This window comes from Bos grunniens, chromosome 14, assembly GCF_055505025.1.
Source record: "Bos grunniens cultivar Pamir isolate PY7600 chromosome 14, Bosgru_T2T1.0, whole genome shotgun sequence".
Classification (NCBI taxonomy): Eukaryota; Metazoa; Chordata; class Mammalia; order Artiodactyla; family Bovidae; genus Bos; species Bos grunniens.
Window position 1 is genome coordinate 58934976 of NC_141178.1, and position 27165 is coordinate 58962140.

Below are 27165 nucleotides of genomic sequence, written 5' to 3' on the forward strand. Positions count from 1 at the left end.
ATATTTTAGTTTGTTTCCAGTTTTCTCCTGTTAACCTAGGCTGAAATAAATATCTTTGTGTGTGGAGAGGAGAATTACCCTAGCAGAAATTTTTGAGATATGAAATTGGTGCATGCTTTTTTTCCCAATTTTTTTCTTTTTTTTAACTTATTTTTTAATTGAAGGATAATTGCTTTACAGAATTTTGTTGTTTTCTGTCTAACCTCAACATGAATCAGCCATAGATATACATATATCCCCTCCTTTTTGAACCTCCCTCCCATCTTCTTCCCCATCCCACCTCTCTAGGTTGATACAGAGCCCCTGTTTGAGTTTCCTAAGACATACAGCAAATTCCCATTGGCTATCTATTTTACATATGGTGATGTAAGTTTCCATTTTACTCTCTCCATATATCTTACCCTCTCCTCTCCCCATGTCCATAAGTCTATCCACTATGTCTGTTTCTCCAATGCTGTCCTACAAATAAATTCTTCAGTACCATTTTTCTAGATTCCATATATATGCATGAGAATATGACATTTATCTTTCTCTTTCTGACTCACTTCACTCTGTATAATAGGTTCTAGGTTCATCCAACTCATCAGAACTAACTCAAATGCATTCCCTTTTATGGCTGAGTAATATCCCATTGTGTATAGGTACTACAACTTCTTTATCCATTCATCTGTCAATGGACATCTAGGTTGCTTCCATATTCTAGCTATTGTGAATAGTGCTGCAATGAATGACGGGATACATGTGACTTTTTCAATTTTGATTTCCTCAGGGTATATGCCTAGGAGTGGGATTGCTGGGTCATATGGTGGTTTTATTCCTAGTTTTTTAAGGAGTCTCCATACTGTCTTCCATAGTGGCTATATCAATTTACATTCCCACCAACAGTTCAAGAGCATTCCCTTTTCTCCACACAATAAATAAACAGCATTTATTGTTTGTAGACTTTTTGATGATGGCCACTCTGACTGGTGTGAGGTGACCTAATTGTTGTTTTGATTTGCATTTCTCTAATAATGAGCTATGTTGAGGATCTTTTCATGTGTTTGTAAGCCATCTGTATGTCTTCTTTGGAGAAATGTCTGTTTAGGCCTTTTCCCACTTTTTGATTGGGTTGTTTTTCTGTCATTGAGTTGTATGGGCTGCTTATATATTTTGGAAATTAATCCTTTGTCAGTTGTTTCATTTGCTATTATTTTCTCCCACTCTGAAGGCCGTCTTTTCACCTTGCTTATAGTTTCCTTTGCTGTGCAAAAGATTTTAAGCTTAATCAGGTGCCACATTTTACTTTTGTTTTTATTTCCATTACTCTAGGAGGTGGGTCATAGACAATCTTGCTTTGATTTATGTCATCGAGTGTTTTCCCTATGTTACATTTAGGTCTTCAATCCATTTGGAGTTTATCTTTGTGTATGGTGTTAGGAAGTGTTCTAATTTCATTCTTTTACATGTAGCTGTCCAGTTTTCCCAGCACCATTTATTGAAGAGGCTGTCTTTGCCCCATTGTATAATCTTGCCTCCTTTGTCAAAAATAAGGTACCCATAGTTGCATGGGTTTATTTCTGGGCTTTCTATCTTGTTCTATTGGTCTATATTTCTGTTTTTACGACAGTAGCATACTGTCTTGATGACTGTAGCTTTGTAGTATAATCTGCAGTCAGGATGATTGATTCCTTCCTCCATTTCCATTCTTCTTTCTCAAGACTGCTTTGGCTATTCGGGGTCTTTTGTGTTTCCATATGAATTGTGAAATTTTTTGTTCTAGTTCTGTGAAAAATGCCATTGGTAATTTGATAGGGATCATATTGAATCTGTAGATTGTGTTTGATAGTTTAGTCATTTTCACAATATTGATTCTTCCTACCAAGGAACATGGAGTATCTCTGTTTATGTCATCTTCGATTTCTTTCATCAGTGTCTTATAATTTTCTATGTACAATTCTTTTGTCTCCTTAGGTAAGTTTATTCCTAGATATTTAATTCTTTTTGTTGCAGTGGTGAATGGGATTGATTCCTTCATTTCTCTTTCTGATTTTTCATTGTTAGTATATAGAAATACAAATGATTTCTGTGTATTGATTTTGTATCCTGCAACTTTGCTAAATTTTAGCTCTAGAAATTTTCTGATACTATCTTTAGGGTTTCCTATGTAGAGTGTCATATCATCTGCAAACAGTGAAAGCTTTACTTCTTCTTTTCTGATCTGGATTCCTTTTATTTCTTTTTCTTCTCTGATTGCTGTAGCTAGGACTTCTAGAACTATGTTGAATAATAGTGGTCAAAGTGGACACCCTTGTCTTATTCCTCGTCTTAGAGGTAATGCTCTCAGTTTCTCACCATTGAGAATAAGGTTTGCTGTAGGCCTGTCATATATGGCCTTTACTGTGTTGAGGTAGGTTCCTTCTATGCCCATTTTCTAAAGAGTTTTGATCATAAATGGGTGCTGAATTTTGTCAAAGGCTTTTTCTGCATCTATTGAGATCATCATATGGTTTTTATCTTTCAATTTGTTAATATGGTATATCACATTGATTGATTTATGTATACTGAAGAATCCTTGCATCCCTGGAATAAACCCAACTTGATCACAGTATATACGCTTTTTGATGTGTTGCTGAAGTCTGTTTGCTAAAATTTTGTTGAGGATCTTTGCATCTATGTTCATCAGTGATATTGGCCTGTAGTTTTCTTTTTTTGTGTGTTGTCTTTGGTTTTGGTGTCAGGGTGATGGTTGCCTCACAGATGAGTTTGGAAGTATTCCTTTCTGTGCAATTTTTTGAAACAGTTTTAGAAGGATAGGCATTAGCTCTTCTCTAAATGTTTGACAGAATTTTCCTGTGAAGCTATCTGGTCCTGGGCTTTTGTTTTGGGGAGATTTTTTTTAATCACAGCTTCAATTTCAGTGCTTGTAATTGGGTTGTTCATAATTTCTATTTCTTCCTAGTTCAGTCTTGGAAGACTGAACTTTTCTAAGAATCTATCCATTTTCTTCCAGGTTATCCATTTTATTGCCATATAGTTTTCATAATGGTCTCTTATAATCCTTTGTATTTCTTCCTTGTCTGTTGTAACCTCTCCTTTTTCATTTCTAATTTTGTTGATCCTTTTCCCTTTTTTTCTTGATGAGTCTGGCTAGAGGTTTGTCAATTTTGTTTATCTTTTCAAAGATAACTTCATTCTTTTTGTCTGCCTCAAAGAATTCTATTATATGACTGTTGCTGCTGCTGCTAAGTCGCTTCAGTCATGTCCGACTCTGTGCGACCCCATAGACGGCAGCCCACCAGGCTCCCCCGTCCCTGGGATTCTCCAGGCAACAATACTGGAGTGGGTTGCCATTTCCTCCTCCAGTGCATGAAAGTGAAAAGTGAAAGTGAAGTCGCTCAGTCGTGTCCGACTCTAGCGACCCCATGGACTGCAGCCTACCAGGCTCCTCTGTCCATGGGATTTTCCAGGCAAAAGTACTGGAGTGGGGTGCCATTGCCTTCTCCAATTATATGACTACGCTATAATTATTGGAAAAGATGTGTATTTAAGGAGTTTCTGTTTTTTGCCACTGCAAACAAGCTTCACTGAGAATTCCTTCTGAGCAAGTGTCAATACTCCTATGTGATTGATCCATAGATGTGAAAGAACAGGGTCAGAGGCATGAAAGCTGCTGCCCAGTTGCCTTCTGGAAAAGATACATCAGCATCTGCCCTCAAACCAAATCCATAAGCATACCTGTGTTCCCATACCAGCATCATTTCTGGGTTTCCACCTAACTTTGTAATGTCTCCATATCAATGGATGAATCAAAAGGATATTCTTTTTCAACGTGCATTTTCCTGAATACTAGTGAAATGTAGCATCTTTTCAGAAGTTTTCAGTCACTTGTATTCATTGCCTATGAGTTTTCTGTGCATATCTTTACCCATTTTTTTCTACTGCCTTACTCAGAGTGGTTTATACAAAGTCTATAAATTATGGCTAATTGTCAATTCTTTATGTGAAAATATTTTTCCATAGTCTATTGCTTGCTATTTTACTTTGCTTATGATATTTTTTTACTGTATGATAGTTCATACTCTTTATGGAGTCAGATAAAAAATTGTTGGTTTCCAGTGGCAGAAGTAGCAAAACAATGTTTGTATATTTTATTTCAGTACTTTTAGTGCTTTGTTTTTCTTGTTATATCAAGACTCATACTCCATCTGGATGATCTATATCCTATTTCCACTCTTTGTGTTTATTTACTGGATTGCAGTTACTCAGGGATTTTGTTGGGAAGAATGACTCATTTCTCCAGTGCCTTCCCTGAGTGTGTTTAAGGTATCTTTCGCTCTGGTTTCTGGAAATAGGATCCATCTGCTTACTGACCTCTAGTCAGTTCCCACTGAGACAGCCTTTCTTTTTTTCTAACACTATTATGTTCAAATTCACTTTAACATCTTCCCCTTCATTTCACAGGAATTTTGGAAGAAAATAGGGATAAATGCCTATACTTATCCTGCCATCTTGAATGGAAACATCTGTGTGTGTCTGTTCTAAGAAAAATTTTTACTGTGAAATAAAAGCACATAATAGAAAATTTGGAAAATACAAAAAGACACAAAGAAAAAATAAAATCAACCAAAATTCCACTATTCAATAATAATAATAAAAATAATGTGAAGACATTGGTGAATTCACTACCAGCATTTCTAATGCATGTAGATAAAGTTTTCATAGAAAAATAGGATCATATCATATATTGAGTCTTATACTATGATATTTAAACTTATATCACATGAAGAGTATTTTTCTATATCCTTGAGAATAGGATTTTATTTTTTTAAATGACTATAAGTACTCCATCTGCACATATTTCTTAGAAATTAAAGATCGATTTATTTTTAATAATATATGTGTTTCCAGAAAAAGTAATATATTTCCATGAGTCAAAGCAGTCAAAATGTTCTTCCCAGTGGCCAGTTTTCCTTCCTGGAATCAACAAATTACATCCAATTATTCTGTAAAGATTAATGTCATGGATGGAATGGGATGAGAGGTTCATATATTTCTAGCTCCTGATACATACTTGCTCTCCAGAAATGTTTCATTTACATTACTGCCATATGAAGACATTCTCTCTTTTTTTCAAATATTTGTCAATTTGGCAGGCAAGAAATAACTTAATATGCATTTTTTGAAGAATAAAGTTAGAGCATTTTCTTTCATGTGTTCATCAGCCATTCTACATCCACCATCAGAAACTGTTCCTAGACTTTGGCATGAAGGACCCTTTAAAGGTAATTATAGTTTTCAGGCTTCCAGTCACCTATGAGTGCTCCCCATACCAAGTCAAAAGGAGGCCGTTTCCAAAGGCAGCGCCTCTAGTTCCCTGGAAGGCATCATCAGGGGAGCCCACTGCTTCACATTCATATTGTTTTAATGAGCTTTCTAATAATGCTGCAGACTTTTTCTTGAGGTCTACTGTGAACTACTGACCAGAAAGAAGAGGGACAGTGCAGAGAAACCATGAAGATGATAGAAGGCTGGCGTTTCCCAATGTCCCCCTGATAGGGACAGAGTAAAGGGGCAAAGTAAGTGATCCCACTTATGGACTTCCCTGTAGCTCAAATGGTAAAGAATCTGCCTGTGATACAGGAGACCAGGATTCGATCCCTGGGTTGGGCAGTTCCTCTGGAGAAGGGAATGGCAATCCCCTCCAGTCTTCTTGACTGGAGAATTCCATGGACAGAGAAGCCTGGCAGTCTACAGTCCGTGGGGTCGCAAAAAGTTGGACACGACTGAGCAACTAACACACACAAGTGATCCCACTAGGGGATTGGCAGTAGAAAAGATACGGGAGACACCTTTAAGTTAATGATTACTCAAAAAAAGCAGGTTAGTTTAACAACAAAACCAAGCAGGCTTGCTTAGCAACAAAACCATGACACAGAAGCACAGGCTGTACCTCCAAACAATAAAACGATGATGACATGAGCCCCACATCCTGCCCAGTGAGCTCAGTAAGCTAGGACATGCTCCCTGCACACATTAAAAAAAACAATCATTTGCAGCCCTAGCCTGACCATAGGTGCAAGAAATCTTCCCTGCCCAACCCGGAGGAGAAGCTGATGATGGAAGCATGACATCTATTCAAGAAAGTCAAAAAAGTCTCCCCCCATCCCTTTTCCTTTGATTATAGAACTACAGCCCAGTAAGTTCTCAGCCTGATACCTTTTCTTCCACCTACTTGTAGGCCTCTCAAGCGTCCTATTCTAATAAATTGCTTCTTATCTATCACTTTGCCTCTTGCCAAATTTTTTCTGTGCTGAGACATAGAGGACCAAGGGCTCTTCAGAGTCTTCTGAAATGTCATCCAATGGTTTCACCCCACCTCTGAACTTTTGCAGGCCGGCTATGTGACCTGGAGTCCATCACCCAACTTTTCTGTGCCCTGGTCTGTAAGCCGGAAGGGTTAATTTTGAATTTATGTTGGATCTGTTTCTATGACCTTTACCCTCATCTTGCCACTTTTGTCACTGCAAGCATACATAATGGCAGGGAGATAACCTAAGCCACTCACCTGTGAAGGACTGTTAGGAAGTGAAACTAACACATTCCCCTGCCTGAAGCTTGCCATTCTAGGGGATATTGGCAAGGACTGAATAGTCTTTTTACTTTGTTTCCTCACCCCTCCATCTCTGATCCATAAAAATCCTGGCAACCAAGCCCCAACAAGATGGTTATTTTGAGGCACTAGCCTACCATCTTCTCAGTCAACTGGCTCCCATATAAAGTCTCTTCCTAGTCCCAATGCCTCGTCTCAGAATCACTGACTTCCCATGCAGTAAGCAGAGCAAGCTTGGACTTGGTAACAGCCCGCTCTCACTCCCCACTGAGTCAGCTCCTCATTTGATGGGTTCTGTCTCTGAGTTAGGAAGGCTCTTCTGGCCAACTCCGTCTCCTCATCCAGGCTGAGGGGACCCCCCCCTTCCATGCACTTGGGACACCTCCCTGCCTGTCTCTATCACCTGCACATGTGTACTTCCTAACTGTGTCTCACTGCCCCCCAAAAGCTCTGTGGTTCCCCCAGCCACAGAGAGCCCCCTACAGCACATGTCCTTGGGTGACGCCTGCCAACATGAAACCAACACACACACCTGCCCTATTCACCCTCACATAGAACAGCTCCTCACCACCTCCAGAACACACCATTCCCCTCTAAGCGCTGAAAAGGCATTCAAGGCTCTCCCCTACATCTACTCCTCCAGGTTTCAACCACCCGCCTGACTCTTCTCACAGCCAAATAAAGAACAAATGTGCAGTTCCTCACCACATTGTAACCCAGCAGGACCCTATGAAGCCTGCCTGGAACAGGCCTTCCCCCATATCCTCTGCTGTAGCTCCGTCTGAAGGACCCAGACTACAGTATTGGATGCAAATTTTCTGAGCTGTTTTGCATTTGTGAAAATCCCCACCAAAAAGAAGATGTTAAGTACCTAACCACCGTGAGCACACAAGCCTCAGGCCTCCTGGAACCCAAGGACTGATCTCGCTAACCTCTGTGACACGACCCTGTGACTTCACCATTAGCCCATCAGAGAATTGTGCTCAAGCTGATCATCCTGGGACCCCTCTCCCCACCAGCCCTTATAGATAGCCAATGGAAACTCAAATTGGGGCTCCGCAGTAACCTAGAGGGGTGGGAAAGGCTGAGAGGTGGGAGGGAGATTCAAGAGGGAGAGGACATATGTACACCTATGGTTAACTCATGTTGATGTGTTAGGTAGTAGAATAGGAAAAAGGAGTCCAGAAGGGCGGTGGCTAAAAGACAAAGAAGGGGAAAGTCCAGGAAAACAGAACAAAGGAAGGTCCAAGGACCGGAGTGAGAACCTCAGGTAAAACAAACAGCCCTCCTGGCTAGCCCAGTTTACACAGGGTAGGCTCAGGGGGAGGAGAAAAAACATAAAAAGAGGAGCCAAAATTGGTCTGGCTTCTTTTCACATCTTTAGGGTTGGCCCGCCCTTATGACTCAAGGATATAGTTCCCTTTGCTTTCCAAATAAAACTGAGCTGTAACACACAGCCATAATGAAGGAAGAAATAGAACAGGCTCTGTCTTGAAAGCAGGACTCCATCTTGGCCAGAATGTGGACTTTGAGCTATATGCCCAGTATCTATGGAAACGACATACCAGCTGGAAAACCAGGCCCCCAGAAGGAAGATCCCCAGGGCTCCTACCTAGACTCTCCATTGCCTAAAAGAATACCCTAGTTATCTGTGTAACAGAATAGAATGATACATTCTATTATGCTTATTGGAGTATGACCACAGGCCTATTGATAATTGTCCACTGTTAACTACCTAGGCTTAAGGCATATGAATCACGGGTTAACTTTGATTATATCTTTCTTTTCAATTGTTCAGACTAGTTTCAGGGAATTTGGGGAGGTGGGTTTGGGCACGTACACTTAGGGTATATAAGGTTTTCACAAAAACTGGTCGGGGTCCTTGGCTAAGAGGAGATTCTGCCTTGGGCTCTCTGGTGTAAATGGTGTTATAAACAGCAGTCCACTATCTGCATTGTCCTTCTGAGTGAGTTTGTTTCCCAGAACGCGTGGCTACAACAGTGACCCTGGTCCCTCCGAGGGCAATAACACCAGTCCGTCTGTCATGTCAGTGAGACAGAACCAAAGAAATTACAAACTCCCTCAACAGATGCATGACAGAAATCAAGCCAATATTGTAAAGAAATCATCAACCAATTAAATATTAAGAAATATATATATTAAAAGAAAATTTTTGCCAAAACCCTTCCAGCTGCTGGAACATTTCAGGGCATGAGCCTCCTTATCTCCTCGCAGGGCCCTGCAGTAAACACTTCTCTGCTCCAGACTCCAACATGCCAGTGTGTCTGGCCTCACCGTGCACCCAGCACACGGACTTGAGTTAATCACACTGCCAGGTTTGTCCGAGATACATGTTGGCTAAGCAGCTCTCCTGTGCACCTTGGGCACTCCTGGGTGTCCCACTTAACCCTCAGTAAACTCCAAACGCAATCTTGTCCTGACTCCCAGTTCTTCCTTTAGCACCCTATAATCTGATATTCCTTCTCATGCCATTCATGAAACTCCACACCCCCACTCATTTCACTGGTGACCTAGTAAATGATGACCAAAGGTTATTCGCTGATTATTACCTCTTATTTCTTCCCAACATATGTAGCATTGCTATGTCTCTGGATCTTTGTACACAGAGAAGATGTTCAATAAACAGGGGTCAGCGTTTGTTAACTTCTCGGACTTCTCCAGGCCCCCTGCCAGCTCTGCAACCACCAGCTTCCCGAGCTGTGCCACGCCCACATGCCAAGGCCCAGGCCGGAATCTGAGCAGCCAAACACAGCCCAGTTCTCTCCTCTCTGCTCCACACTGCAGGCCACAGGACAGTACCTGGTTCCTTCTCCACACGGACCCGGCATCTGCCTCCCCCGTGTTCTCTCCAAGGGTCCCAGCCTCGATCTGCGTTTATGAAACGCTTGGGGAATTTTTTAATTGTTGGTGCCAGGGCCCGCTGTCAACCCAGCCATTCTGACTTGATAATCCAAGCTACAGTCATGGGCATCGCAAATGTTAAACGTCCCCAGGGGATGCACTTGCCCGGAATCTAGGTATACGTCGGGTCCACAAGACAGAATTGTCAGCTTCCAAATATAGCAGCCTGGGAAGAAAAAAATAGGAAGGCACGCGCCCCCCGGGCTCGCAGAGGCCCGCGGGCGCCCCACCCCCGCGCGGGCGCGGCCGTCCCGCCCTTGGCCTTGGTCTCCAGGTGGCGCCAGGGATAAACCCCGAACCTCACCGAGCTGAAGCCAGAGACGAGGTGCCCGCGGCGGAACAGGCTGGCTTCTCTTCGGCAGCTGTCCCGGGTGAGTACCGAGGTCTCCGGGAGGCCAGGGTCGTGCGAGGCCAGCCCGCGGCGTTAAGGTTAATGGGGGTGGCGGCAATGAGCGTGCGCGTTTGGGGATACCCGGCGGCTGGGTGCAGGGCCCCCGAGGCCCCCACTGCGTCGGCGATCCGCGCTCCCCGGTCCCCGAGAACCGAGCTGCCAGCCTCCCACCCCACCCGGGTGTCCTCGTTTTCTTCTGGACATTGTGCCCAGGTGCCCCACTCTCCCCTGCTCTGTGCACCCACCTTAGTCTGTCGCTGCCCCTCTCCAGACTCCCCCCCACCACACACACACAATTCACCCCGTGCCCCCTTAGCAGGGCAGCAGAGCCCTGGCCTGGGAGGCAGGCCTCATCTGTTTATGCTGCACCAAGTTAGCAATGGCACCCTACTCCAGTACTTTTGCCTGGAAAAAAAATCTCATGGATGGAGGAGCCTGGTAGCCTGCAGTCCATGGGGTGGCTATAAGTCGGATATGACTGAGCGTCTTCACTTTCGCTTTTCACTTTCATGCATTGGAGAAGGAAATTGCAACCCACTCCAGTGTTCTTGCCTGGAGAATCCCAGAGACCGGGGAGCCTGGTGGGCTCCCATATGGGGTTGCACAGAGTCGGACACGACTGCAGTGACTTAGCAGCAGGACTAAGTGGGTAAGCCATGGAATGAAGACACCAAAGAAGTCTTAGCCTGATGAAATTTAACACATATGTTCCCTGACTTCCTAAGGAGCAGTCTTTACACTAAAAGAGAGCCAGACATTTACCTGTGTTCCTCAGTAAAGTTACTATTAGCCTCTTTCTCTGGCATAGCCAATTATCACAATTCATATGCTAGCTGGAACACCAATCACAACCTTAGCTGGTATTTATTTTGCTGTCACTATGCGCCTGGCACTCTTCTGGCACATTGTAGGTAGGTGTGGATGGGAGATAAACCTGGCAGCACTCAGATCTAGCCCAACTCCTCTCCTTCCACCCTCACCCTCACTCTCTGCCTCCTGGAGAGGGCTGTGCTCTGTGGCACAATAGGGACCTTTTTTTCCCCTCCAGTCTGCTCAGAAGTTTCACATGGGTTTGTTGTTGTTTAGTCGCCAATTTTTATGACTCAAGTTGTGTGCCACCCTGTGGACTGCAGCACACCAAGCTCCTCTGTCCATGAGATTTCCCAGGCAAGAATACTGGAGTGTCAATCAAAAAAAAAAAATACTTTATTGCTAAAAAAATGTAACCATCATCCTAGGCTTCAGCAAGCTATAGTCCTTTTGCTGGTAAAGAATATTGCATTGATGTTGATCGCTGCTGACTGATCAGGGTGATAGCTGCTGAAGGTTGGGGTGGCTGTGGCAATTTCTTAAAATAAGACAACAATGAAGTTTGGGGGGAAAAAAAGAATACTGGAGTGGGTTGTTATTTCCTTCTCTAGAGGATCTTCCCAACCCAGGGGTCGAACCTGTGTCTCCTGCATTGTAACAGATTATTTTCTGGGAAGCCCTTTATAAGGAGCCGTAGAGATCATATTACACTCCTCAATACCAGTGGTGCTAGTGGTAAAGAACCTGCCTGCCAATGCAAGAAACATAAGAATCGAGGATTCGATCCCTGGGTCAGGAAGATCCCCTGGAGGAGGGCATGGCAACCCGCACCAGAATTCTTGCCTGGAGAATCCCATGGACAAGAGGAGCCTGGCGGGCTGCAGTCCAAGGGGCCACACAGAGTGAGACACGACTGAAGCGACTTAGAATGCAGCATGCATTAACCTCATATAACTTCCACACCTTCCAAATTTCATATATGTTGACTTGTACTAATAGAATCCCCCTGTTCAGAGAAGGAAACTGAAACACAAGAGATGCAACAGTTCTTACCAAGGATGCAGAGAGGTCGGTGGCAGATCGAGATTTCCAACCCACAGTCTCTAGACCTCACTACCTGTGCCAGTACCCCACAGACACCCTAAACCCCAAATGAGGGGGCCTCAGGAAGCCCAACTCTAGAGAACCTGGGAAGCATCTGCTGGATCGGGTTAAGAAGTGGCTTGTCCTAGGGCTTGTGTCACGCCAGCATGGAGACAAGGGAAAACTGAAGTCTAGAACCCCTGAAACGAATAACTTTCACGTCAACCAGGAGAGTGGTGAGGCTTCCAGCTATCTTCAGGGTGCTGGAGACGCTGAGGAGAGAGGTGGAACATTGTCCTCCTGGCGAGGACATACATCATGGTATCCCTGAAAGGAGTTGTCCACAGCCGGCCAGTGTGGGTTTTCTCACAGAAGGAGTGTTTCATGCACAGCCAGCTGATGTGGGTTTTCTCATGGAAGTAGTGCGGGTGATGCCAAGGCTGCCTCCTGGGGAGGGTGCCCAAGGTTTTGGCATCCCTGTGCAAAGTCTGATCCTCTTCCTTCAGGTCTGAAGGAATCCATCCCCTGACTGTGTGTTTAAAATGAGAATCTGAAGACCACTGTTCACCCATTAAGGTACCTTCTCTCCAAGTCCTTTGGGCCTGGGAGATTCTATCAATCATCCAGAAGCAAAGACGACAGAGAGTCTGAGAGCCATTTCATCCAAAGTGTGGTAAAGCTGCGTGCTCCACAGCAGGAAGCACTCATTGGACCGGAACATCCAGCTCCCACACCCCCACCCCCACTAGCATGCCTGTTTCCTGGACACATAGAGCAAACCTACCTCAAGGCTCACACTCTTCCATCCCTGTGCTGGATGGAAGCTGCTCCCAAGCCCTCCCTTGCCCCGTTCATCATTTGCACATCCAATCAAAGGTCACTTTCCACAGATCTCTCCTGTTGCCTCCTCTGTTGACTCCCATCTAAAGCAGGTCTCCTGGCTACTCTCTAGAGTGCCCCCCACCACACACACACACTTTTCTTTATAACACTGCAGCTCTTACTGGTATATTCATTCTTTCATTAGACTCTTATCTCCCCAGGGCAGAGATTATGGGAGATTACCCACTCACTCAGCCCCATGGCCCAGCATTGTACCTGCACAGTATCCATGCCAAGGAAATGTGACAATGAGCTCACCTGGCCTACACAAACTAGACAGGGATCCTGGCTAAGCCACACACACATTCTTTCTGGTCCTTGGTCCCATCTACACATGCTTGCACGCTCACTCAGTCGTGTCTGACTCTTTGCAACCTCATGGACTATAACCTGCCAGGCTCCATCTGTAGAGAAAGCCAAGAAGCAGCAATTTAGTTTGCCACTTCCTAAGGGTCTGACCACGCTTCAAGCCATCCTTTAATGAATCTATAGAACTAGTGTGTCCTCAGCCAAGCTTCAAAGTCAGTGTGGAACTGCTTCACTTCACTAATGAAGTCCATCTTCTGTCCTCACGTCCAACTCTCAGCTGGCCACCCCATTCAGGGAAACCCCAGCCCACAGCACAGTATGCCCCTTCTCTCCTCGTCTGGAGGGAATAAGACCTTCCCTTCTTTCTCAGGTGCTTGTTAGGAAAGCATCTTATAAGCTCATTCTCACTAAAATGTGAGTGACTGATAGGGTGGAGGCATTGAGCCCTGTTTAAGTTTGCCTTTTATTCATTCGATAAACTTGTCGGGTACCTTCCTGTGGGCAGTGCTGTGAGTCTGAAACAAGGTAACATCATAAAGCGCTAGCTGCAAGGCAGCATTGTGGTCACACATGCGCAAACATTCTCATTATACTTGCAAAACCACCCTAGAGCACAGGACCAGGAAGTAAGGAGACCGAGGCCCGGCGTGGCCTGCCGCAGGCTCCACAGCCAGACAGGGGCAGGGCCTAGCTATCTCACCCCTTCCCCAGATGTCATACAATTGCAGGGCCAAGTAGTAAGGGATGTGGCGTGGGGGCCTCAGAGCCTGGAAAATGGGTACCCTGTGCTGACGGCAAGTTGTAGGGGCCAAGGTTTAGAATGTCTAATTACTCCTCTTCAGGTACATTAATACAAGCAGGATTTCACATTTTTCTCTTGAATCTCAGATTTTAAATAACAACAGTGCAATGAGAAAACAGAAACCTCAAAGGAGGCAAAAAATAAAACCAGAAGGGAACAGTTGTGTCAACACGATAGGGTCAAGACCTTAAAGGTGAAATCAACCTACAGGACATATTATGGAGCAAAACCAGCTATAAGAAAGAGTGAGCTTCTGCTTTGGGTTAAATGTAGCCGTGGTTACAGTTTCTGGGTAACGAGCATTTCTGTCACCTAGAACACATTAACAGGCATTCAGGGATGTGATGAGCTTGGCACTGTGATGCAAGTTGGTCAAGATGGTCCCTGTGGACCCCCTCCCCCCTTTCTCAGCTCAGAGTCTGCCACCAACAGGGATGTTTACATCACGATTCTTAGTTTCTTTCACTTCTGCAAGGGAGTATGGGCCCCATGGAATAAGGTCCTTACATGAGTCCCTCTTGCTTTATAGGTATGAGCCAGAACATGGCGCTCAAGCCGAAGGCAGCCAAGAAATTGCTCATTTTCTTAGGAAAATCAGTGTTGGCTCTTGTGGAGGCTGTAGTTTTTGCTATAATCCCAAAACCACGGAAGAATGTTGCTGGTGAAATCGTACTTATAACAGGCGCTGGAAGTGGACTCGGAAGGCTCCTAGCCCTCAAATTTGCCCAGCTTGGGTCGGTGCTTGTGCTCTGGGATATCAGTCAGGAGAGTAATGAGGAGACCTGCAAGATGGCTGTGGAAGCTGGAGCCACGAGGGTCTATGCCTATACCTGTGACTGCAGCCGGAAGGAGGAGATATACAGAGTGGCCAATCAGGTAAACCTGTGTGTTTGCTCTTCCTATGGGCAGTAAGGACTTGATGTAGTCTCTGATGTCCATCCATATTTGCCTTCCTCAGTGCTAATTTGCCTCTCTTTAAAAAATATCAGGGTGCGGGAATTAGCATTTTTGAGTTCTTGCTATGTGCCACACACCATGCTTGGCACCCTCTGAATTATACTCCTGGAAAGTCAGGCCTCTTATTATCTCCACTTCACGAATAAGAAAATGGAGACTTAGTGCAGGTGAGTTTCTCAGGTGACTTAACTGAGAAGTTTAGGTAATAAGTAGCAGAGCTGCAGGTGGGATGCGAGTCTCTTGACTCTGAAGAACGCCCTCTGGCCAGCTCATGTGCTGGTTGTCCAGGCCCCCTGTTGCCATGTAAGAGAAAGGCCATAGCACCCTTCATGGAGGCATAACAAAAACTGAGAAGCAGGGCTATTAAATAACCTGCTGGGAGTCACAGAGCTAGGGGAGGACCATGCCAGGAGGTGAAGCCGTATCTAGCCTGATCGCAAGTCCAGCTGTTTCCCCCACCCCCAACAGTGATTTCTATTCAACCTGCATTTCTCTCACGTGGTCATATGAAAAGCGAGTATGTTATTCATCCTAAAGACTCTTAACTGCAGCTGCCCCTTTGGTGATGGTAGAGAAGTATGTATAAAGAACACTTTCAGGAGCCCAGAGCTCCAGTGGATTTTGCAGGGCCTGAGGAGACACACGCCTCTGCGGTGGCCACTTGGTCTTCCCTCAGAAGGATTTCTCTAACCGCTCGTTGCACAAGCACTGTACACATCACTCTCCTGGACCACTTTTTTGTGGCTCTCGGAGTTCCCTGGTTTCAGGAGAAGGAAGAAAGTAGATGTGCCTGCTGGAAGGTTCCTGCCCAGCTTGTAGGCTCTAACTGGGTTCTGCTTGCAGCTTCTCATCTGACTTCCCAGTGGAGGGGTGTGCCAGTCTCTGGCCAGTGAGTTTTTTTAAGTTGTGACTTTTGTCTTTACATCTTATACATGCGTTACCACCACCATCACCAATTGCAGGCTGCCCGGCAAGTCTGGGGATCCAGACCAGACAAGCTGGCATGGGCTTGTGTGGGGACCACCTTTCAAAGTGTGTGTGTGTGGGTGGGGGCGGGCGGGTCTGCTGCAGCTACTTTTGCAAACTAAGCCCTTTGCACTTGGAACACAATCTCCTGCCAGGTTGACTTCCCCTGGCTATGAGCCACTTCTCTGGCTATGAGCCACTCTTAAGCAGTGACTGGTTCACATTTAAAGAGAGAAGACCTTAAGATGTTCCTACTATAAACCAGCCATTTCCACCTCTTGTTCTTGATAGAAGAAAGGTAACCAGGAAATTTTTATCCCATAGAGGAATAATCAAGGCGTGGATTTTTAGGGCTGATATGACAGTGTTTTATTTCCACAGAACCCAGTAACTGAAATCTTGTGTCCCTAGATCATAGCTTGGGACTAATTTCAGAAAGTCCATCCTTGCCAACTGGCATCCGGTTGAGTCGTTTGTTGTTCAAATCACACAGTCCCATTCAGCGTGTGATTTTGCCCCAGGAAGAGTACCTTGACTGCTGTTCAGCTTTGATTTGACTTAATATTTTAGCCACTCTCCATATCAGACTTTAAGTTAGATTGTTTCCAGCACTTCTATCCGAAAACTTCAACATGAAACGTGAGGTTTCCTTGGTGTCTATTGCAATCCTAAACTTCGCCGAGGCTACGGATCTCATTGGCTAGTGGACACCGAGCACGTCACCTTCCTTGCTGGGACTCATGCCTTCTGAGAGAGCAAGAGTGGCGGTGTCTGCTGTCAGTAATCCAGCCCCTCTCCCCCGCTGCACCACCCACACAGGCAGGCTCACACCCACATCTGCACACCCACACGAGTGCGCACAACACACAGAGCCAGAGACAGATGCACGTGGTGCTGCGGCCAGCAGTTCCCTCTGATTCGGGGGACACAGGGCCCCTGCTATGTGATACAAATTACAGGAATGAAAGTGCAAACGAAGGCAAGCCAAGGGACAGCCCCACCTGCCATCAAGCCTGGAAAACCCGGTGCTCAAAAACAAAAAAGAAATCTGACCAAGCCTGGGTCACTTGCTGACGGTTTGCTCTAAAGGGAAGGCTCCAGTGGTACTCCCAGGATTTTTATTTCTTAAGTTAAAGTTATTAAGTATCTAGTCTGGCTGGTGCTGGTGCGACAGCAACAGGCGGGAGCCCCTCTGATCCTCCCTTCACAGACCTTACACCTAAACGTTGGTGCTGGGGAGAAGAGAACCAGTCAAGGGATGAAAACAGGACAGACAGGTTCTGAGCTCCTGTATGTTTGAAACATTCATATGACTATTATACTCCCTCGTTCCCTCCCTGTCCCACCCTTTGCTACAAGTGCCAGGGCTTGATTTACATGGCATGGTATCATGCCTGACATATCACCACATTCATTAAAAGGCTGTGCTGCTCATGCTTCATTTTCAGTTCAGTTCAGTCGCTCAGTCGTGTCTGACTCTTTGCGACCCCATGAATCGCAGCACGCCAGGCCTCCCTGTCCATCACCAACTCCCGAAGTTCACTCAAACTCATGTCCATCGAGTCGGTGATGCCATCCAGCCATCTCATCCTCTGTTGTCCCCTTCTCCTCCTGCCCCCAATCCCTCCCAACATCAGAGTCTTTTCCAATGGGTCAACTCTTCACATGAGGTGGCCAAAGTATTGGAGTTTCAGCTTTAGCATCAGTCCTTCCAATGAACATCCAGGACTGATCTCCTTTAGAATGGACTGGTTGGATCTCCTTGCAGTCCAAGGGACTCTCAAGAGTCCCCCAACACCACAGTTCAAAAGCATCAATTCTTCGGCGCTCAGCTTTCTTCACAGTCCAACTCTCACATCCATACCTGACCACTGGAAAAACCATAGCCTTGACTAGACGGAGCTTTGTTGGCATGCTTCATTTTAGCATAAGACAAAGTCACTAACCATGTCACTACTGAGTATCAGAATAACTCTCCCTGTAGGAAAGTAGTGTTACAGGTGTTGCAACCATCATAAGAAGAGGGGAAGATGAGTAGAAAGGCATTAGACTTAGATCTCTGATGTGCCATGAACTCTGCAAAGGAAATAGACATGCTTTGTTCTTAGAGTGCCTTGCAACAAGCAGCAGCTCAGTCTGAGTTAACAAGGACAGAAGCATCTAAAACCACAGGAAAATAAATCCAGTTCACATAAAGAATTATGGGCACACCTCATTTTATGGCACTTCACAGACATTGCATTTTTTCTACCATCTGAAGATGTTTTTTTTTGCAAATTGAACGTTTGTGGCAATCCTGCCTCGAGCAACTCTTAACGGCACCCTTCTTTCGACAGCATTTGCTCACTTCGTGCCTCAGCATCACATTGTTTCTCATGATACTTCACACTTCCATGATTATATTTGTTCTGGTGAGCTGTCATCAGTGATCTTTGTTACTACAGATCAGTCAAGGCTTAAATGATGGTTGGCATTCTTAGCAAAAAAAAACATTTTTCAGTAAGGCAACTTGTTTTTTAAACCTAAAGCTCTTGCACGCTCAATAGATGACAGTATAGTGTAAACATACCTTTTATATGCACCAGGAAGCCAAAACATTTGTATGACTCAATATGTTGTAGTGTCAGCTTTACTGCGAGGGGGGTCTGGCACTGAACCTGTGTATCTCCAGGGTCTGCCTGCGCTGCCCTGGTGGTGCTGATGTCCTTATTCAATTCAGGTGAAGAAAGAAGTTGGTGATGTTTCCATCCTGATCAACAATGCCGGAATCGTAACAGGCGGAAAGTTCATGGACTGCCCGGATGAGCTTATAGAAAAGTCTCTTGACGTGAATTTCAAATCACATATATGGGTAAGTACTTTTTCTTCTCGTTATAAATGTCATTCCCAGGTGGCGCCAGTGGTGAAGAACTCACCTGCCAGTGCAGGAGACATAAGAGATGTGGGTTAGATCCCTGGGTCAGGAAGATCCCTGGAAAAGGAATAGCAACCCACTCCAGTACTCTTGCCTGGAGAATCCCACGGACAGAGGAGCCTGGCAGGCTACAGTCCATGGGGCCACAAAGAGCTGGGCACGACTGAAGCGACTTAGGCTTCCTCTTGTTCTCTTACAGTAATGAAAGTGTTGGTCACTCAGTCATGTCTGACTCTTTGCCAGGCTCCTCTGCCCGTGGGATTCTCTAGGCAAGAATACTGGAGTGAGTTGCCATTCTCTTCTCCAAGGGATCTTCCTGACCCAGGGGTTGAACCCAGGTCTCCTGCATTGCAGGCAGATTCTTACAGAATCCACTGCAGAGTGGACTCTTACAGCAGTACTGGTCTTAAAGCACAGACTTCTCAGTTCTAGCTCAAGCTGTCCTCTCCTGATCCAACTTAAGCTCTACCTCCCCACACCTCTGCTCAGGGAATCCTGCAAAGACACAGCTGCTCTTGTGTCCTAATCATGTACTGACAGCCAGCATCCTGTCTGGTACCATCCCAGGCACCTTGTGAATAAGCCTTCAAACAGCCCAGTGAGATAAGGGCTCACAGAAGTTAAAAGTGACCATGCTTAGACACGACCAGGTGACCTCATCATTTGCCTAAGGCAGGAACTCCCTTGAAGTGAAAGGAGGCATAATTAACAAGCAAACATCCAGCAGGTCTGTTTGGGGGCACACGAAGATGTACAGTCAACTTTGTTGTTGCTGTTCATTTGCTAAGTCATGTCTGACTCTGCAACCCCATGAACTGTAACACTCCAGGCTTTTCTGTCCTTCATTATCTCCCAGAGTTTGCTTGAACTCATGTCCATTGATTGAGTGATTCCATGCAACCATCTCATCTTCTCTTGCCCCCTTCTCCTCCTGCCTTCAATCTTTCCCAGCATCAGGGTCTTTTCCAGTGAGTCAGATCTTCACAACAGGTCCCCAAAGTATTGGAATTTCAGCTTCAGCATCAGTCCTTCCAATTCATATTCAGGGTTGTTGTCCTTTAGGATTGATTGGATGGATCAAGGACAGCACAGAGATCCTTTAGGACTCTCAAGAGTCTTCTCCAGCACCAGAGTTCAAAAGCATCAATTCTTCAGCCCTCAGCCTTCTTTGTGATCCAGCTCTTACATCTATACATGCCTACTGGAAAATCCATAGCTTTGGCTATGCGGACCTTTGTTAGCAAAGTGATGTCTCTGCCTTTCAATATACTGTCTAGGTTTGTCATAGCTTTTCTTCCAGGGACAGCGTGCCCACCAGCAGCCTGATAACTACGTGCCTTGAACATTAAAAGGCATGGTCCTGACTCTCAAGGAGAGGTGCCCACACTCAAGTTGCATTGTCCTGGCCTTTGCACAGACCAGTCACATTAGCCTCTCCAGCCACGCACACACCCTCGTTCTGCCCCTCCTGGCTCTTGCTCATGACCACGTCTCCCTGACAGGCCAGATGAGTTTCAAAACAAACTGATATTTTAAAACTGAAACCAACAGCCACATGTCCTGTGAACAAAGTTCAGGAAAAATTTGAAATTCAAATATAAGCCAAGGGAGGAAAAAAGTCACCATAAATCTAAATAACCATATCTTTGAGTGGTCTTGCTGGTTTGTGGACTGTGGATACCACAATTAAGATTTTCCTGTACTGTTTCAATTATTGTTTTTGTTGTGTTTTTAAAAGTCAAATATGAGCAAATGTAAGTTTGAGTAAATTATTTTTAATAATTTAAATTCCCATTAAAATACTGGAATAACCACCAGCAAAATATTGATCCACAGTTTAAATAAGTTAAGATGGTTACTTGCCAGATATTTAAGTTTGAATGTCCCATTTCCTTCAGGTATTTTTTTGAACTTGAACAACTGTTTTCAATCATGATGATTATATAAACATCTGAAAAAAAATATAATGTGCTATAAAATGTTAAATATTTTACCTTGATCTTCTTAGACTTATAAAGCCTTTCTACCTGCTATGATTGCTAATAACCGTGGACATTTGGTGTGCATTTCAAGTTCAGCTGGATTATTTGGAATGAATGGACTGGCAGGTAAGAGAAATATGGTATTTCACAACCGCAGCTTGAGCAACAGCTCTGAATAATCAGCACTGACTTGGTGCATTAACAATAAATGGTAATAGATGAGGACATATATTCAGTAAGGTAAGTTGTTGAGAACTTTATCATCCAGCGAAACTGCCCAGCTGCTATACTTACACGAAGTTGAACTGGGCACTTTAGAATCATTAGGTCTTATGCAATCACTTGGAATTAATAAAAGACCTAGATGGGTGGGATAAGGAGGTGGGAGAGAAGCTCAGGAGGGAGGGAGTATATATATATACATATAGCTGATTCATGTTGTACAGCAGAAACTAACACAACATTGTAAAGCAATTATCCTCCAATTAAAAAAAAAAAAAGAAAGAGACCCTACTTATAAATTCCTTACATAAGTGATTAGCATAGTCACCTTCCCCCAGACTCACCTGACACTGTAATCAGGGTGTTAAGGAGGATCCTTCTGGGACTTCCTTGTGGTCCAATGAATGAGAATCTGCCTTCCAATGCAGGGGCTGCAGGTTCATCCCTGGTCAGGGAACTAAGATCTCATATGCTGTTTAGTTGCTCAGTCGTGTCTGACTCTTTGTGACCCCATGGACCACAGCACACCAGGCTTCCCTGTCCTCCACAATTTCCCAGAGTTTACTCAAACTCATGGCCACTGATTCAGTGATGCCATCCAACCATCTCATCCTCTGTCACCCCCTCCGTCTTTCCCAGCATCAGGGTCTTTTCCAGTGAGTCAGCTCTTCGCATCATGTGCCCAAAGTATTAGAGTTTCAGCTTCAGCATCAGTCCTTCCAATGCATATTCGGGGTTGATTTCCTTTAGTATTGACTGGTTTTATCTCCTTGCTGCCCAAGGGACTATCAAGAGTCTTTTCAGGGCAACTAAGCCCATGCAGCACAACTACGGAGCCCACGCTCTAGAGCCTGTGCTCCACAACTAGAGAAGCCCTGGCACACTGCAAGTAGAGAAAGCCTGCACACTACAATGAGATCCAGCGTACCCAAAAAAAAGAGAGGACCCTTCTGCCCTATGAATTTTCCATAAGTGGTCTCCCCTGGCTGGCAGCTTGGAGAAAATATCTTCACCCCAGGAAACCTAAAATTAACTTTCTTTTGCTGTTCCATTGGTTGGAGACTGGCAGGAATTTGTTGTCACTTCCATGTCCCTTGCAACCGACTTGACATTAGCAGTGGGGAGAGGATAAGACATACAAGATCTTCAGTGAAGAGGGCCCACTGGGGAGCTGGCTCTAGGAAGTCCTGCCCTTCCCCTTGGGGTGCCCCCCGGAGGCTCATCCATCAGAACCCTAATTGCAACACTCAGGTAGCAGACCAGCCAGCTTGGCTGACTCATAGCTGGTTCCAGTTTCATAACACTGGTCTCAGCAAGTACCTCTCAGCTGCCGGATAGGATTCCAGAACCACTTGTCACCCCAATATTATCAGTCTGTACATGTCTCCCTATAGCCTGGGTCTCCCTGCCTCTGTCCTCCTTAGAATCCATCAGGTATTATTATTACCCCTCTCTCTCATACATCTGAGAAGTCACAGGTCCTTGACATACCACAGGTGTATTTACAGGGCCTGTGAATCCTTTGGTTAGACACAGCATCTCTGTCTTCAAATGCAGGTCTCTCCTCCCTGGCTCCCTTAGAAACAAGTATTCCCAGCATGGGCAGCAACTCCCCAGAATCAGAACCACTGGAGCTGCTACTTGGAATGCAGGTTCCCTGGCCAGTCTCGGGGGTAGAGGAGCTCAGTGAGCTATAGTTCTACCAGACGACTCATATGATCCCAGAGGCGGCTCAGGACCCCTCCTCTCACCTCCCTGCACCCCTTGCCACTTCTTCTGTGTCTTTCCCAGCATCTGGGGCAGCAACTGCCTGATATCCCATGCCTGGCACGTGCAGCCTGGTTCTTGCTGGTTGGAGTAGCTGCTTCCCAGCAGAGCACCAAGGTGTATGTCTTCTGCTGTGTGAGGCAGAGGGAAGGATAAGTCACCTAAATGCCTTTTCTTCTCCTGACATTTCCATTCGGCAAACCGAATGCCCAGGTTTTGACTTGAAGTGAGTGTAACGGAGGACAGAAAGCTCAAAACTGACCCAGATACCACTTCCCCTGCATTTGAAGATAGTCAAGCAGTCGAGGTTGAAGGGGCAGTGTGTTCTTTGCAACCCCATGGAATATAGCCCACCAGGCTCCTCTGTCCATGGGTTTCTCCAGGCAAGAATACTGGAGTGGGTTGCCATGCCCTGATCTTCCCAACCCAGGGATCAAACCCCAGTCTCCTGCATTGCAGGTGAATTCTTTACTGTCTAAGCCACCAGGGAAGCCCAAATAAGAAAAACTTTATTTTCCTTCTGGAAGTGGAAGAATTTGAGTTGGAAGAAAACTTGCTCTGACAGGTATCATGACCAACACTGATCTCTACCGCCTAGACTCCCACTTGACTTATTATTAGTGTTTTGTTTTTTTTTGCCTGCCCTGGGTCTTCATGGTGGTACTTGAGCTTTTCTCTAGTTTTGGCATGGAAGGGCTTCTCTTGTCACAGAGTAAGGGCTCTAGAGTGCATGGGCTCCATAGTTGTGGCTGGTGGGCTTAGTACCTCCAAGACATGTAGGATCTTAGTTCCCTGACCAGGGATCCAACCTGCATCCCCTGCATTGGAAAGCAGATTCTTGACCACTGGACCACCAGGGAAGTCCCTTGACTTGTTATTTTATTTCTTCTTCTATGTGTCCTTCTGCCCATTTGGGCCAGAGTTCTTTGGGACAGAACCCACATCTGGTGCCCCATGTCAGGGCACAAGTGCCTTACCATCACTGCCATGGGAGTAAAGTTCAACTGTGTGACTCCCGGCAGCCCTGCTCTTCCTCAAGCCCACATGGCCATTGTCATCTGACCTTGACGTGATCACTGACCTTCCCACTCATACATCACCTCTTCCAGGCAGAGAAGACCAAGATCATGCAAAACAAGAACTCTGAAATGGCTTGTCTCTGCCGGTATTCGTGTTATGAGGAAATCTTCCTATAAAGCCATTTTAAAACTTTGCACTATATAATAGTATCGTTTGTCTTTTCAGATTACTGTGCAAGTAAATTTGCAGCCTATGGATTTGCTGAATCGATATTTTTAGAATCATTTACCAAGGGACAGAACGGGATCAAAACCACTATCGTGTGTCCATTTTTTATAAAAACTGGAATGTTTGATGGATGTACTACTGGGTAAGCATGTCGTTTGATTAAAAAGGAACTGTATTTTGAAAAATGATTGACCATCGATTTTATTTTGTTCTGGCTGAAGTTATTTAAAAAGACTTTTCCAGTTTCAGCCTGCTTTATAAACAGTTTTAGAATTTATTTCCTTAGATGTGTTAGTGATTAAGACACTGGGTTTAATAGTGATGGTTTATCAAGGCTTGGAGAAGGAAATGGCAACCCACTCCAGTATTCTTGCCTGGGAGATGTCATGGACAGAGCAGCTTGGTGGGCTGCAGTCCATGGGGTTGAAAAGAGTCAGACTCAAACAAGCATGAGCACCACACATAAACATCAAGGCTATACCCACGTCTTCAAGGCCACCCTGTGGCCTCAACCTACTCCCCCATCTCCTTGGCGCTGCTGTCACACACCCCCCTTTCTGCCACCAACTCCATCCTGCTCTCATCCCGATTCCACAGAAGAACGAGAAGTTGTTGAAGAGGCATAAATATCCAGTCTGCACTCATCAGATGACAGGCAGTTACTTTTCAAAGATGCGCTTTGCAACATTTAGGCCATCTGTTTAATTTGGTTTCACCACATGTGCCTAGTATAACATCATTGTATTAATTAGAATCCCTGTTTTCCACTTCAAATTCTAGTTATTACTCACCATATTGATAATAAGACAGCAAGTACAGAAAAATATCAAATCTGGAAAGAAAAGAAGCCAATAAACGATAATGTCTTGTGTGTGCATGCTTGCTAAGTCATTTCAGTCGTGTCCGACTCTTTGTGACCCTATGGACCATAGCCTGCCAGGCTCCTCTGTCCGTGGGATTCTCCAGGCAAGAATACTAGAGTGGGTTGCCATTTCCTCCTCCAGGGGATCTTCCTGACCCAGGGATGGAACCTGTGTCTCTTATGTCTCCTGCATTGGCAGGCAGGTTCAATACCACTAGCTCCATCTGGGAAGCTCACAACTGTTTTATTGTCCTTTTTAAGAATTGCTTTCTCTAATTTCTTTTTTTTTTTTTAACCCTCCTCCCCCTCCCCAAGCTGTCCTTCTCTCTTACCGATTCTGGAGCCAGAATATGCAGTCAGAAAGATAGTAGATGCTATCCTGCAAGAAAACATGTACCTGTATATGCCCAAGTTTATATACTTCATCGTGTTTTTAAAAAGGTAATGTTTCTGCTCCTATTAATTCTCAACGTGCCAGTCCAGTCAACAGCTTACTCCACAGCCAACAGAGAGGAGCCATTCTTTTTTTTTTTAATAAAATCTGGTTGGGAGCACTTACTTTATATATAATAATGCACAGAGGTTGGTTTCAAATTAAACAGTGTCTTCATATTTGAAAAAACAGGTGTGCGTTCCTCAACATGAGCAAGTTTTCTGATTGGAACTCCCAGGGCCAATAATGATGGCTGTTTCTTTATTAGGGAAATATGTTCAATAAATAGTCTGTTGAAACCTCTAGTGGGGCAAACATTTCCTATGGAAGACCATGCAGTAGGGCTTCCTTCTTCGGTTAGAAGGCAGCACTCTCTGGGGTCCACATAGAATGGGGAACTCTGCCCAGCCTTGGGGTGGGGATTTCAGGACAAAGACAGGAAGGAAGGAACCCTGTGGAACGAGAGGAGCCATTTAGAAGATAACTGGCAGTGTTGGGGGCAGGGTGGGGAAGATAACCATTTTTCGTATGTTTGTTTATTTATTTACTTTGTTTTTGTCAGTGCTGGGTCCTCATGCTGCGTGGGCGCTTCTCTAGTTGCAGCGAGTGGGGACTACTCCGTAGTTGGGGTGAGCAGGCTTCCCGCTGCTGTGGCTCTTCCTGTTGTGGAGCAAGGGCTCTAGTATGCATCCTGATTTAAGCGTCAGGATGGCCACGTGGAGAAGATAATGTTTGACCAGAGACCTGAACCTGTGAAGGGCAGGAACCCCCTGGATATCTCAGGCTGCCTCCAGAGGGACCGTGAGCCCAGGGCCCTTCTCTTGTCCCCACTCCTAGGACAAGTCTCCGGTTGGCTGACTGTACCCTTCCTCGTCCTGCAGTGTGAACGTCATGATGGACAGGATCAAAGTGTCAGGAGGGGCGAGCAGGATGGAGAAGATGGACAGTCTTAGTTGGGTCTTGCCAAAGCTCTGAGGGGCTATTGCATGGACTTCTCTCTGTTGTCCAGGAAAGAAAGGTCAATGACCTCTTTGGACAGTGGGAGGAACGGAGTGTTGAGAGCCCAGTAGCACTGTGAGCAACAGGGCGAGGTTGCAAGGCAGGATCAAGACTCCTCAAGGCTGCATGCTTCCTGTCCATTATTACAGAATGCAGTCAGGCCTTGAGACTGACACGGAAGTGAGTGAATAATGTAAATAAAGCAAAGAGAAACACAGAGATCCTGGGCTGGTGTCCTCACACATGATGGACGAGCCCCAAGTGACCACAGGACAGGGACGTTCAGGTGGGCGTGAGTGACTGACGCCTTCTGCAGCAAGTCAACGGCCCTGCTTTTCAGTGGAGCTCGTAAAGATGTTCCATGAATGATAACCAAGATGTTCCCTCTTGTGTTCTCTTTAGCTTCTTGCCCCTCAAGCTGGGGCTGCTTTTGGGTGAGTACCTGGGGGCCTTTAATTTAATGGATGGCTTCACTGGCGCCAAGAAGAAAAACTGAAGACCGATTCTGTGGCTGACATCCCCAGGTACCCACAGTTACACAACATCTATTTCAATGAAGAAGTGTCTTTGTTGACAGAATGTACCTGGAGACCACAAGCACCAGTCTGCTGTCTAGACTAGTATTTGCAACCAGTGCCTCTGAAAATAATGTTGCGCTCTGTTTTTCTGTTGAGTTTTTTTTAATTAAAAAAAAAAAGTCCATGTTTGGTGTTTGCTTGCAACTGCTGTGGAAGTGATTGTTGCTGTTGTTTTAGTTACTAAATCACATCCGACCTTTTGTGACCCCATGTATGGAAGTAAGATCATCTCTCTCTCTTGTGAATTGCCCATCATTTTGGTTGGGGGTCTGTGGCTGAACATACACTGGACAGGGGAAGTGAGGGCTGAGAAGAAGCACCCAGCATGCGGAGGTGGGGTGTCCTGAGGACACAGAGCTCGTTCCCCATCACCTTGTTCTCAGACTTGGACTTGTTGAAACTGTGCCATCTGGCATGGAAAGGTCAGCCTCCCACATCCTTCTCCC

General features: G+C 45.3%; 1 protein-coding gene across 1 annotated transcript; it reads left to right on the top strand.

The window, feature by feature from the left end:
• Positions 1-9830: 9830 nt before the first annotated feature.
• Positions 9831-26843, top strand: LOC147359483 (epidermal retinol dehydrogenase 2-like). Its single transcript, XM_086336915.1, has 7 exons — positions 9831-9885; positions 14321-14667; positions 18434-18565; positions 20637-20736; positions 23845-23989; positions 25025-25150; positions 26544-26843. Exons 2-7 carry the CDS (start codon positions 14323-14325, stop codon positions 26635-26637), a joined length of 942 nt encoding a protein of 313 aa, XP_086193041.1. The 5' UTR covers positions 9831-9885; positions 14321-14322; the 3' UTR covers positions 26638-26843.
• Positions 26844-27165: the final 322 nt, after the last annotated feature.

Bases quoted from the DNA above. Each gene is read 5' to 3' on its own strand.
- LOC147359483 (XM_086336915.1), top strand. From the start codon at position 14,323: ATGAGCCAGAACATGGCGCTCAAGCCGAAGGCAGCCAAGAAATTGCTC. The intron at 20,737-23,844 runs GTAAGAGAAATA...TTGTCTTTTCAG, and splicing joins TGGAATGAATGGACTGGCAG to ATTACTGTGCAAGTAAATTT. The intron at 23,990-25,024 runs GTAAGCATGTCG...CCCCTCCCCAAG, and splicing joins TTTGATGGATGTACTACTGG to CTGTCCTTCTCTCTTACCGA.